The 13,530-nt window shown below is 45.4% G+C and overlaps 1 protein-coding gene across 2 annotated transcripts in view; it reads right to left on the minus strand.

Moving 5' to 3' along the window:
- The window catches only part of LOC139267485 (dynein axonemal heavy chain 8-like), a 2,569,686-nt gene that overhangs the window by 950,823 nt on the left and 1,605,333 nt on the right, over positions 1 to 13,530 (minus strand). For both annotated transcript variants that reach the window (XM_070885867.1, XM_070885866.1), the window contains one exon: positions 5,390 to 5,492. In XM_070885867.1, coding sequence (XP_070741968.1) covers positions 5,390 to 5,492 — 103 coding nt within the window. The remainder of the gene's footprint in view (positions 1 to 5,389; positions 5,493 to 13,530) is intronic.

Below are 13,530 nucleotides of genomic sequence, written 5' to 3' on the forward strand. Positions count from 1 at the left end.
CCGGAGCATGGCACTGGAACCCAAGGTGCCGCACCCCCATTGCCAACGACACGACAGCCAGGAGCAACATCTTGCTTCTGGCTGGGAGCATGTTCCCACCTTGGGACCATCCTCTCCCGTATCCATCCAAGCAGTGATTCTGCCATCATCCCTCCTCCAATGAAGCAGCGCCTGAGGAACTCCTTGGCCAGGCGGCTTGGAGTCATAGACACATAGAAACATAGAAAATAGGTGCAGGAGTAGGCCATTCGGACGTTCGAGCCTGCACCACCATTCAATGAGTTCATGGCTGAACATGCAACTTCAGTACCCCATTCCTGCTTTCTCGCCATACCCCTTGATCCCCCTAGTAGTAAGGACTACATCTAACTCCTTTTTGAATATATTTAGTGAATTGGCCTCAACAACTTTCTGTGGTAGAGAATTCCACAGGTTCACCACCCTCTGGGTGAAGAAGTTTCTCCTCATCTCGGTCCTAAATGGCTTACCCATTATACTTAGACTGTGACCCCTGGTTCTGGACTTCCCCATCATTGGGAACATTCTTCCTGCATCTAACCTGTCTAAACCCATCAGAATTTTAAACGTTTCTATGAGATCCCCTCTCATTCTTCTGAACTCCAGTGAATACAAGCCCAGTTGATCCAGTCTTTCTTGATAGGTCAGTCCCGCCATCCCGGGAATCAGTCTGGTGAACCTTCGCTGCACTCTCTCAATAGCAAGAATGTCCTTCCTCAAGTTAGGAGACCAAAACTGTACACAATGCTCCAGGTGTGGCCTCACCAAGACCTTGTACAACTGTAGTAACACCTCCCTGCCCCTGTACTCAAATCCGCTCACTATGAAGGCCAACATGCCCTTTGCCTTCTTAACTGCCTGCTGTACCTGCATGCCAACCTTCAATGACTGATGTACCATGACACCCAGGTCTCGTTGCACCTTCCCTTTTCCTAATCTGTCACCATTCAGATAATAGTCTGTCTCTCTGTTTTTACCACCAAAGTGGATAACCTCACATTTATCCACATTATACTTCATCTGCCATGCATTTGCCCACTCACCTAAACTATCCAAGTCACTCTGCAGCCTCATAGCATCCTCCTCGCAGCTCACACCGCCACCCAACTTAGTGTCATCCATAAATTTGGAGATACTACATTTAATCCCCTCGTCTAAATCATTAATGTACAATGTAAACAGCTTGCGGTACCCCACTAGTCACTGCCTGCCATTCTGAAAAGTACCCATTTACTCCTACTCTTTGCTTCCTGTCTGACAATCCACGTCAGCACACTATCCCCAATCCCATGTGCTTTAACTTTGCACATTAATCTCTTGTGTGGGACCTTGTCGAAAGCCTTCTGAAAGTCCAAATACACCACATCAACTGGTTCTCCCTTGTCCACTTTACTGGAATCATCCTCAAAAGATTCCAGAAGATTTGTCAAGCATGATTTCCCTTTCACAAATCCATGCTGACTTGGACCTATCATGTCACCTTTTTCCAAATGCGCTGCTGTGACATTCTTAATAATTGATTCCATCATTTTACCCACGACTGAGGTCAGGCTGACCGGTCTATAATTCCCTGTTTTCTCTCTCCCTCCTTTTTTAAAAAGTGGGGTTACATTGGCTACCCTCCACTCTATAGGAACTGATCCAGAGTCAATGGAATGTTGGAAAATGACTGTCAATGCATCCGCGATTTCCAAGGCCACCTCCTTAAGTACTCTGGGATGCAGACCATCAGGCCCTGGGAATTTATCGGCCTTCAATCCCATCAATTTCCCCAACACAATTTACCGACTAATAAGGATTTCCCTCAGTTCCTCCTCCTTACTAGACCCTCTGACCCCTTTTATATCCGGAAGATTGTTTGTGTCCTCTTTAGTGAACACCGAACCAAAGTACTTGTTCAATTGGTCTGCCATTTCTTTGTTCCCAGTTATGACTTCCCCTGATTCTGACTGCAGGGGACCTTAACTAACAGTTTTCTCTTTACATATCTATAGAAGCTTTTGCAGTCCATTTTAATGTTCCCTGCAAGCTTCCTCTCGTACTCTATTTTCCCTGCCCTAATCAAACCCTTTGTCCTCCTCTGCTGAGTTATAAATTTCTCCCAGTCCCCGGGTTCACTGCTATTTCTGGCTAATTTGTATGCCACTTCCTTGGCTTTAATACTATCCCTGATTTCCCTTGATAGCCACTGTTGAGCCACCTTCCCTTTTTTATTTTTACGCCAAACAGGGATGTACACTTGTTGTAGTTCATCCATGCAGTCTCTAAATGTCTGCCATTGCCCATCCACTGTCAACCCCTTAAGTATCATTCGTCAATCTATCCTAGCCAATTCACGCCTTATACCTTTAAAGTTACCCTTCTTTAAGTTCTGGACCATGGTCTCGGAATTCACTGTTTCCTTCTCCATCCTAATGTAGAATTCCACCATATTATGGTCACTCTTCCCCAAGGGGCCTCGCACAACGAGATTGCTAATTAATCCTCTCTCATTACTCAACACCCAGTCTAAGATGGCCCGCCCCCCTCGTTGGTTCCTCGACATATTGGTCTAGAAAACCATCCCTTATGCACTCCAGGAAATCCACTCCACCGTATTGCTTCCAGTTTGGTTTGCCCAATCTATATGCATATTAAAGTCACCCATGATAACTGCTGCACCTTTATTGCATGCACCCCTAATTTCCTGTTTGATGCCCTCCCCAACATCACTACTACTGTTTGGAGGTCTGTACACAACTCCCACTAGCGTTTTCTGCCCTTTGATATTCCGTAGCTCCACCCATACCGATTCCACATCATCCAAGCTAATGTCTTTCCTTAGTCAGGAGGGGAAGGGGAAGGGGTAGAGGTAGGGATGAGAAGCGGGAGCAGGGGGCGTGGGCGGCGGGGAAGGGTTGGTGTATGATTTCAGACAAATGGTCGGTTTAAATGTTTTTTATTTAACATAGCCTTGTTGCGCATTGGCTCAGGTAGCTGCACCGTTACACACTGGTGATTCCTTAACATCAAAGGGTATAATTACCCTTAACTTCAATCAACTTAAACTTTAACTATCACCAAGGTGATGCACACCATTGATGTATGAACTGCACACCCAGCAGTGTGCCAGCTTTGTAAATAACACCAACATTCTTTCAGGCAAAGCACTCATTTATGAGCTCCTGACGTAAGGCTCTTGCTGCTATGCTGCCACCACGGGCCCTTTCCTGTGGTCTACAGTGGGGTGGGGGCATGGCTTCAGCATCAACCTGACTGTGTGGCCCGAGGTCAGTGTCCACCTCCTCATCCTCCTCTTCCTCTCTCTCTCCTGAGGTGGACCGTCACACCCTTCTAGCAATTCTTGTCCCCTCCTGATAACCAAGTTGTGCAGCATGAAGCACACCACCACGAATTGAGCTACCTCCTCAAGGTGGTATTGGAGCTCGCCTTCTGAGTGGTCCAGGCATCTAAAGCATCGCTTAAGCACTCCAATGCTTTTCTCGACGATATTGCGAGTGGCTCTGTGGCTCTCGTTGTACCGCTTCTCGGCTTCGGTGTGTGTGTCACGCAGGAGTGGTCATCAGCCAGGTGGCGAGGCCATATCCTTTGTCACCAAGCATCCAGCATTGACCTTGTGGCTGATTGTTAAACAAGTCAGATGCAGTGCTCTCATACAGGATGTGAGCATCATTGATGCTGCCCGGAAATTTAGCATTCACTGCCATAATAACTTGGTCGACAACGAGTTGCACGTTCAGGGAGTAGAATCCCTTGCGGTTTTTGAAAATCTTTGCATCCTGAAAAGGTGCCCGCATCGCAATGTGCGTACAGTCTATTGCTCCCTGTACCTTGGGGAAATTAGCAATTCGGTAGAATCCTAAAGCCCTCTCAGTTTGAGCCTCCCTGGTCATAGGGAAGCTGATAAAGTCCACCCTGCATGTGTACAGGGCTTCAGTGACCTGTCTAATGCAGCAATGTGTGGCATGCTGAGAAATACCGCAAATGTCACCAGCTGAGGCCTGAAATGAACCCGACGCATAGAATGACAATGCTGCGGTGACTTTGACCTTGACGGACAGTGCGGTCTTGATGGTGCTGGCAGGCCGCAGATCTCCCCTGATGAGCTGGCATATCTCACTGATAACTTCTTTGTGGAAGCGCAATCTCCGAAGGCAGGTGGTGCCGGACAAGTTGAAGTAAGATTGCTTCTCCCTGTACTTGCGGGGGGTGTAACGTCTGGTCCTCCTCATCAGTCTGTCGCATCTTACATTGGGCACATGATGCTGTTGAGCATACCTTCTGCCATCTTGAGTCTGCAGTATATAATTGGTCATCAAAGCGAGGGTGAGAAAGGACAGGCCCCATTCCAATAGCTATCTGTTTTCCACCGATTGTTCACAAAGAATGAATGTCCCCACTAAGACACCTGTAAATTCCAATGTCCACAGTATGATAAGATGTTTGTTCAGGTGTTCACATCACCTCCAAAGACCTCCAGAGTACATCGGAACTCCCCCGAGTTTGAAGCAGAGCAGCCTTTCAAATGATGCGACATGTGATTTAGAACATGGCGTCCATACCGCTGTGAGTAGTTCCGGTTAGTTCCACTTTTTCCCAGCGGTTCTTTCAGTAAGCGATATTGTGGGTGAGATGTGTGCGAGGTGCCGAAAGTAAGGATGGGAAATATACTGGGCGTTAGTTTCGGCCAATGTGATCTTTACGACAAAAAAGTGGCCAGGCTGTATTCTTAAATCTTGGCATTAATTTCGTGCCGAAAGTAATGCTGGGCAATATTATGGGCGTTGGGATCGCCCATTCTGATGATTCCGCCCAAAAAAAGTGGGCGGCGGTATTATTTTTTCTCGCCATTACGCACATGCGGAAAGGCACGCTCGCCGATAAGTGACCGAGAAGTGGGCGTCAGTTTCCATTTTGTGGCTAAATGGGCAATATCTGGGTGTTACACATCATTTCAGCATTAAAATGGACGTTAAGTTGGCGTTATGCATTCAAAAATAATAGAAAATTTAGCCCATGGTCATTGTTCCTGGTGTCAACCTGTAAATTACCAGATTCTTGAATTCAATTTCACAACTTGCTATGGTGGAATTTAAATTCACATCTATGAGTTCACTAGTTCAATACAATAAGCAGTAAGCTACCATGCCCTCATACATAATACTAATGAGATATTGCTATTTTGATATAGAAGAATGGCAAATCAGGATTGGGGACAGCAGATTATATTTGCTGCTTGCCTGTTTTTAAATTTCTATGCCTAAACTTTTCCTTGGCAATCAGAAAAGAGCTGCAAAGGTTAAAAACAATTTTTTTTGCATCAATTTATTTTGTTTCCTGTCTTTTTTTAATAAAATCTACTCAAACAAACCTGGATGGTGTGCGAATCACTGGCTTGTCCAAGGATTTCCAGTAAAGCTGGATCAGAGACAAAGAAGAATCGAGGAAATAGCAACCTTTTCTTTTCCAAATATCTGCCAAAAATATTAATGTTAAAACACATAAGCAAATCTCTGAGAACATTTATCAACTCGAATTTTCCTATACTTTATGTTTTGTTTATTATAATTAGTTGCAGATCTCCAGTGGAGTTGTTAATTGTCAATCAGAGAATATGCTAAGCGGCTTTCTGTCGAAGGCCCGCCCCCATTACGAGTCATTTTCTGTGGGACTTTGAAAAAATCGTAGCAAGGATTGCAGCGGTAAGTACCACTCTAAAAATCATAGGTGTGCCAGCTTTCTTGCACTGCTGAATTTCGCCCCCCATGTGTCCAATGGTATTGATTGCTGTTAGCAATCTGCATCTTTCCTCCTGAGTTTAACTTTCTTTTGCCTTTTTCAGTCAATCTAGTTGTTTTCTCTTTGTACTTCTGTCTTGACTAATATGTGTCTATTGATCTGTTGCGTTCTGTTTGTTAACACTCTCCAAGTCACTTGCAACTGCACATTTGAATTCCCAGCCTTTGGCACTCCAAAACAAATTCTCCGCAGTTGTTGATTAGCTCATTTTCCGGTTGCCAGGCTACCACTAGTGGGGTGCCGCAAGGATCAGTGCTGGGGCCTCAGTTATTTACAATCTATATTGATGACTTAGATGAAGGGACCGAATGCAATGTATCCAAGTTTCCAAATGATTCAAAACTAGATGGGAAAGTAAGCTGTGAGACACAAAGAGCCTGCAAACGGATATAGACAGGTTAAGTGAGTGGGCAATAGGGTGGCAGATGGAGTATAATGTGAGGAAATGTGAGGTTATTGACTTTGGTAGGAAGAATAGAAAACCAGAATATTTTTAAATGGTGAGACTGTTAAATATTGGAATTCAGAGACATTTGGATGTCCTCATACAGGAAACATAGAGTTAGCATACAGGTACAGCAAGCAATTGGGAAGGCAAATGGCATGTTGGCCTTTATTGCAAGGAGGATGGAGTGCAAAAGTAAGGAAGTCTTACTACAATTGTATAGGGCTTTTGTGAGACCACGAGGCTGAAATTTAGGGTCTCAAAGAGACTCGTTAATGCCAGTTTACGGTGACCATTCCTAAAAATCGAATGGTCGCTGCTTTGGGGTCAACAGGCCGACCCGACCTAAATTCCGGTTGGGGAATTTTCGGCCTGGACCCCATCCCGCCCAAGTAAATGCAAGAAGTTTAAAATAAAATACTTACCTATCCATTTTCAGCTCGATCCATCGATCCATCGATCTACCGCCGCATGGTGCCGCTGGCAGGTTTATCTGCTGGTGCACCCTCTTCAGATTGAGTGTGGCCCGGCAGTGTGACCGCCCTTAAAGGGGAGGGCTCACTTCCGCAGCTGCAATGGAAGAATTTTTGCCGGCCGACTTGCCAATCGGCCGGCAAAATACTGGCACCGCGTTTGGCTGGGCCGCCAACGGGCAGCCTGGCACCCCCTCTTGGGTGCCAGGACACTGGCCCATCCGAAACGCTCCCTGATGGCCCAGTGGCCAAAGTTAAAAAACAAGTGAATCTCTCCCCTTTAACAGAGGGGAGAGAGCCTGGTGATGCAAACGCGCCGTGATGCCACCACTTTGATTGACAGCAGCGGAGGGCCCAACAAACCTATTTTTCAGCCAGTCAGCCAAGCTTTAACTCTAAGGCCCACCCCATTATGATCCATTTCCTATAGGACTTTGAAAAAAATTCAATGTCCTGAAACACCAAGAGTTCCAGTGGTGAGTACCAGTTAAAATATCATAGGTGCACCAGCTTTCTGGCCCACCTGAATTTCGGCCCCCACACCTGAAGTACTGTGCATATAACATATAAGATTCTGAGGGGGATTTCCAGGATAAATGCTGAGAGGTTGTTTTCCCTGGCTGGAGACTTTAGAACAAGGGGCCATAGTCTCAAGATTAAGGGTCAGCCATTTAAGATTAAGACGAGAAGGAATTTATTCACTTTGGAATTCTCGAGCCAAAGTGCTGTGGATGCTGAATCGTTGAGTATATTCAAGGCTAAGATAGATAGATTTTTGGACTCTAGAGGAATGAAGGGATCTGGGGATCAGGCGGGAAAGTGGAGTGGAGGTGGACGGCTCGCCATGAACTTATTGAATGATGGAGCAGGCTCGAAGGGCTATATGGCCGACTCCTGTTTCTAATTCTTTTTGTTGCTTTCTGGCCCCATGCTATATTTATCTTTGTTTGTTCTGTGATGCCAGCATATATTGCCCATCCCTAATTCCCCATGAGAAGGTGGTGATGAACCACTTTCTTGAACCGTTGCAGTCTTTGTGGTGAAGGTACTCCCACAGTGCTGTTAGGGAGGGAGTTCTGAGACATTGACCCAGTGACGATGAAGGAACAGCGATATATTTCCATGTCAGGATGGTGTGTAACTTGGAGGGGAACTTGCAGGTGATAGTGCTCCCATACGCCTGCTGCCCTTGTCCTTCTAATTGGTAGAGGTTGCTTGGGAGGTGTTGCCAAAGAAGTCTTGGCGAGTTGCTGCAGTGCATCCTGTAGATGTTACACATTGCAGCCATGGTGCGCCAGTGGTGGAGAGAGTGAATGTTGAAGGTGGTGGATGAGGTGCCAGTCAAGTGGGCTGCTTTGTCCTGGATAGTGTCGAGCTTCTTGAGTGTTGTTGGATCTGCAATCATCTAGGCTAGTGGAGAATATTCCATCACACTCTTGACTTGTGCCTTGTAGATGGTGGAAAGGTTTTGGGTTGGGGAGTCAGGAGGTGGGACACTCGCCACAAAATAACCAGTCTCTCACCTGCTCTTGTTGCCACAATATTTATGTGGCTGGTCCAGTTACGGTTCTGGTCAATGGTGACCCCCCCCCCCCCGAGGATGTTGATGGTGGGGGATTCAGTGATGGTAATGCCATTGAATATCAAGCGGAGGTGGTTAGACTCTCACTTGTTGGAGATGGCTATTACTTGGCACTTGTGTAGCGCTAATGCCACTGAACAGCCCAAGCCTGAATGTCATCCAGGTCTTGCTGCATGCGGGCATAGACTGCTTCACTTTCTGAGGAGTTGAGAATGGAATTGCACACTGTACAATCATCAGCAAACATCCCCACTTTTGACCTTATGATGATGGAAAGGTCATTGATGAAGCAGCTGAAGATGGTTGGGCCTAGGACACTGCTCTGAGGAACTCCTGCAGCTATGTCCTGGGGCTGGGCTGATTGACCTCCAACAACCACAACCATCTTCCTTTGTGTTAGATATGACTCCAGTCAGTGGAGAATTTTCCTCCTGATTCCCATTGACTTCAGTTTTACTCCAACAACTTAACATAGTGAAATGTCCGAAAGTACTTCACAGGAATATTATGAGATAAAAAATTTGACACTGAGCCGCAGAAGTAGAAATTAACGCAGGTGACCAAAAGCTTAGTCAAAGAGGTATGTTTTAAGGAGCGTCTTGAAGGAGGAAAGAGGCAGTGAAGCGGAGAGCTTTAGGCAGGGAGTTCCAGAGCTCATTCATGCCACACTTGGTCAAATGTTGCCTTGATGTCAAGGGGAGTCACTTTCACCTCATCTCTGGAATTCAGCTTTTTTGTCCATATTTGGACCAAGGTTGTAATGAGGTCTGGAGCTGAGTGGTCCTGGCAGAACCCAAACTGAGCATTGGTGAACAGATTATTGGTGAGTAAGTGTCGCTTGATAGCACTGTAGATGACAGGCTAGATGCAGGAAGAATGTTCCCGATGTTGGGGAAGTCCAGAATCAGGGGTCACAGTCTAAGGATAAGGGGTAAGCTATTTAGGACCAAGATGAGGAGAAACTTCTTCACTTAGAGAATTGTGAACCTGCGGAATTCTCTACCGCAGAAAGTTGTTGAGGCCAGTTCGTTAGATATATTCAAAAGGGAGTTAGATGTGGCCCTTTCGCCTAAAGGGATTAAGGGGTATGGAGAGAAAGCAGGAATGGGGTACTGAAGTTGCATGATCAGCCATTGAATGGTGGTGTAGGCTCGAAGGTCTGAATGGCCTACTCCTACACCTATTTTCTATGTTTCTATGTTTCCATCACTTTGCTGATGATTGATAATGGACTGATTGGGCGGTAGTTGGCCGGATTGGATTTGTCCTGCTTATAAAAGATCCCATGGCACTATTTTGAAGAAGAGTAGGGGTGTTATCCCCGGTGTCCTGGTCAATATTTATCCCTCAATCAACATAACAAAAACAGATTATCTGGTCATTATCACATTGCTGTTTGTGGGAGTTTGCTGTGCGCAAGTTGGCTGCCGTGTTTCCCACATTACAACAGTGACTACACTCCAAAAGTACTTCATTGGCTGTAAAGTGCTTTGAGACGTCCAGTGGTCGTGAAAGGTGCTATATAAATGCAAGTCTTTCTTTCTTATTGTAGATAGGACATATCTGGGCAGTTTTCCATATTGTCGGGTAGATGCCAGTGTTGTAGCTATACTGGAAGAGCTTGGTTAGAGGCGCGGCTAGTTCTGCAGCACAAGTCTTCAGGACGACAGCCGGGATGTTGTCGGGGCCCATAACCTTTGCTGTACCAGTGCACTCCGCGTGGAGTGAATCGAATTTGCTGAAGACTGGCATCTGTGATAGGGGGACCTCAGGAGGAGGCTAATATGGATCATCCACTCGGCACTTCTGGCTGAATATGGTTGCAAATGCTTCAGCCTTGTCTTTTGCACTTGCATGCTGGGCTCCACCATCATTGAGGATGGGATGCATCCTAGGTTGCTAAGGGAAGTAAGGGCAGAAATTGCGTAGGTGCTAGCCACAATCTTCCAATCCTCCTTGGATACAGGGGTGGTGCCAAAGGAGTGGAGAATTGCAAATGTTAAAATCTTGTTCAAAAAAGGGGACAAAGATAAACCTGACAATTACAGGCCAGTTAGTTTAATGTTGGTGGTGGGGACGCTTTTAGATACGATAATCCAGGAGAAAATTAATAGCCACTTGGACAACCATGGACTAAAACGAGAGCCAGCATGGATTTGTTGAGGGAAAATCATGTTTGACTAACTTGATTAGTTTTGAGGGAACAGAGAAGGTGGATGAGGGCAGTACAGTTGTGCACATGGCCTTTGAAAAGCCCTTGTCCAGAGGAGGTGGACTTGTGTGAGAGCTGAGCAGGAGTGGAGGGAAATAAAGAGTGCAGCAGAGGAGGCCTGAGGCCGGATGAGCAGGCCTGTGTGCAAACAGGAGCTGGGAGCAGCTCAACAGAGGTAGAATTCGAAAGTGACGTCAGAGTAAAAAAAGTGACTTCAGCACAAGGGAAGGAACCAATTGGTGAGTAGTCGGTGAGTGGATTTTTATAAGTTTTAAGTTTATTTCTACTAAGTTAGGAAGCAGTAGCAGGACATTTGGAAAAGCATAATTCAATCAAGCACAGTCAGCATGGTTTTATGAAAGGGAAATCATGTTTGACAAATTTGAAGGAGTTCTTTGAGGATGTAACGAGCAGGGTGGATATGGGGAACAAATGGATGTGGTATATTTGGATTTCCTGAAGGCATTCGATAAGGTGCAACATAAAAGGTTACTGCACAAGATAAAAGTTGACGGGGTTGGAGGTAATATATTAGCATGGATAGAGGATTGGCTAACTAACAGAAAACAGAGAGTCGGGATAAATGGGTCGTTTTGCAGTTGGCAAAAAGTAACTAGTGGGGTGCCGCAGGGATCGATGCTGGGACCCCAACTATTTACAATCTATATTAATGACTTGGATGAAGAGACCGAGTGTAATGTAGCCAAGTTTACTGATGATACAAAGATAGGTGGAAGAGCAAATTGTGAGGAGGAAAATCTGCAAAGGGATATGGACAGGCTAGGTGAGTGGGCAAAAATTTGGCAGATGGAGTATAATGTGGGAAAATGTGAGGTTATCCACTTTGGCAGAAAAAATAGAAAAGCAAATTATAATTTAAATGGAGAATAATTGCAAAGCGCTGCAGTACAGAGAGACCTGGGGGTCCTTGTGCATGAAAACACAAAAAGTTGCAGGTACAGCAAGTAATCAGGAAGGCAAATGGAATGTTGGCCTTTATTGCAAGGGGGATGGAGAAGTCCTGCTACAATTGGACAGGGTATTGGTGAGGCCACACCTAGAGTACTGTGTACAGTTTTGGTCTCCATATTTAAGGGAAGATTTACTTGTATTGGAGGCTGTCCAGAGAAGGTTCATTAAGTTGAAACATAGAAACATAGAAACATAGAAAATAGGTGCAGGAATAGATCATTCGGCCCTTCGAGCCTGCACCACAATTTAATAAGATCATGGCTGATCATTCACCTCAGTACCCCTTTCCTGCTTTCTCTCCATACCCCTTGATCCCTTTAGCCGTCAGGGCCATATCTAACTCCCTTTTGAATATATCTAATGAACTGGCATCAACAACTCTCTGCGGTAGAGAATTCCACAGGTTAACAACTCTCTGAGTGAAGAAGTTTCTCCTCATCTCAGTCCTAAATGGACTACCTCTTATCCTTAGACTGTGACCCCTGGTTCTGGACTTCCCCAACATCGGGAACGTTCTTCCTGCATCTAACCTGTCCAGTCCCGTCAGAATTTTATATGTTTCTATGAGATCCCCTCTCATTCTTCGAAACTCCAGTGAATACAGGCCCAGTCAATCCAGTCTCTCCTCATCTGTCAGTGTTGCCATCCCGGGAATCAGGCTGGTGAACCTTCGCTGCACTCCCTCAATAGCAAGAATGTCCTTCCTCAGATTAGGAGACCAAAACTGAACACAAAATTCTCACTGCAGTAAGACCTCCCTGCTCCTATACTCAACTCCCCTAGCTATGAAGGCCAACATGCCATTTGCCTTCTTCACTGCCTGCTGTACCTGCATGCCAACTTTCAATGACTGATGAACCATGACACCCAGGTCTCGCTGCACCTCCCCTTTTCCTAATCTGCCGCCATTCAGATAATATTCTGCTTTCATGTTTTTGACCCCAAAGTGGATAACCTCACATTTATCCACATTATACTGCATCTGCCATGCATTTGCCCACTCACCAAACCTGTCCAAGTCACCCTGCAGTCTCTTGGCATCCTCCTCACAGCTCACACCGCCACGCAGCTTAGTGTCATCTGCAAACTTGGAGAGATATTACACTCAATTCCTTCATCTAAATCATTGATGTATATTGTAAATAGCTGGGGTCTCAGCACTGAGCCCTGCGGCACCCCACTAGTCACTGCCTGCCATTCTGAGAAGGACCCGTTTAACCCTACTCTCTGCTTCCTGTCTGCCAACCTGTTCTCTATCCACATCAATACATTATCCCCAATACCATGTGCTTTAATTTTGAACACCAATCTCTTGTGTGGGACCTTGTCAAAAGCCTTTTGAAACTCCTAAATACATCACATCCACTGGTTCTCCCTTGTCCACTCTACTAGTTACATCCTCAAAAAATTCTAGAAGATTTGTCAGGCATGATTTCCGTTTCATAAATCCATGCTAACTTGGACCCATCCTGTCACTACTTTCCAAATGAGCTGCTGTTTCATCTTTAATAATTGATTCCAACATTTTCCCCACTACTGATGTCAGGCTAACCGGTCTATAATTCCCCGTGTTCTCTCTCCCTTATTATTTAAAAAGTGGGGTTACATTAGCTACCCTCTAGTCCACAAGAACTGATCCAGAGTCGATAGACTGTTGGAAAATAATCACTAATGTATCCACTATTTCTAGGGCCACTACCTTAATACTCTGGGATGCAGACTATCAGGTCTTGGGGATTTATCGGCCTTCAATCCCATCAATTTCCCGAACACAATTTCCTGACTAATAAGGATTTCCTACAGTTCCTCCTTCTTGCTTGATCCTCGGTCCCCTAGTATTTCCGGAAGGTTATATGTGTCTTCCTTACTGAGGACAGAACCAAAGTATTTGTTCAATTGTCTGCCATTTCTTTGTTCCCCATTATAAATTCACCTGATTCTGACTGCAAGGGACCTATGTTTGTCATTACTAATCTTTTTCTCTTCACATATCTATAGAAACTTTGGAATTCAGTTTTTAAGTTCCCAG

The sequence above is a fragment of the Pristiophorus japonicus genome, chromosome 7 (genome assembly GCF_044704955.1).
Source record: "Pristiophorus japonicus isolate sPriJap1 chromosome 7, sPriJap1.hap1, whole genome shotgun sequence".
Lineage (NCBI taxonomy): Eukaryota > Metazoa > Chordata > Chondrichthyes > Pristiophoridae > Pristiophorus > Pristiophorus japonicus.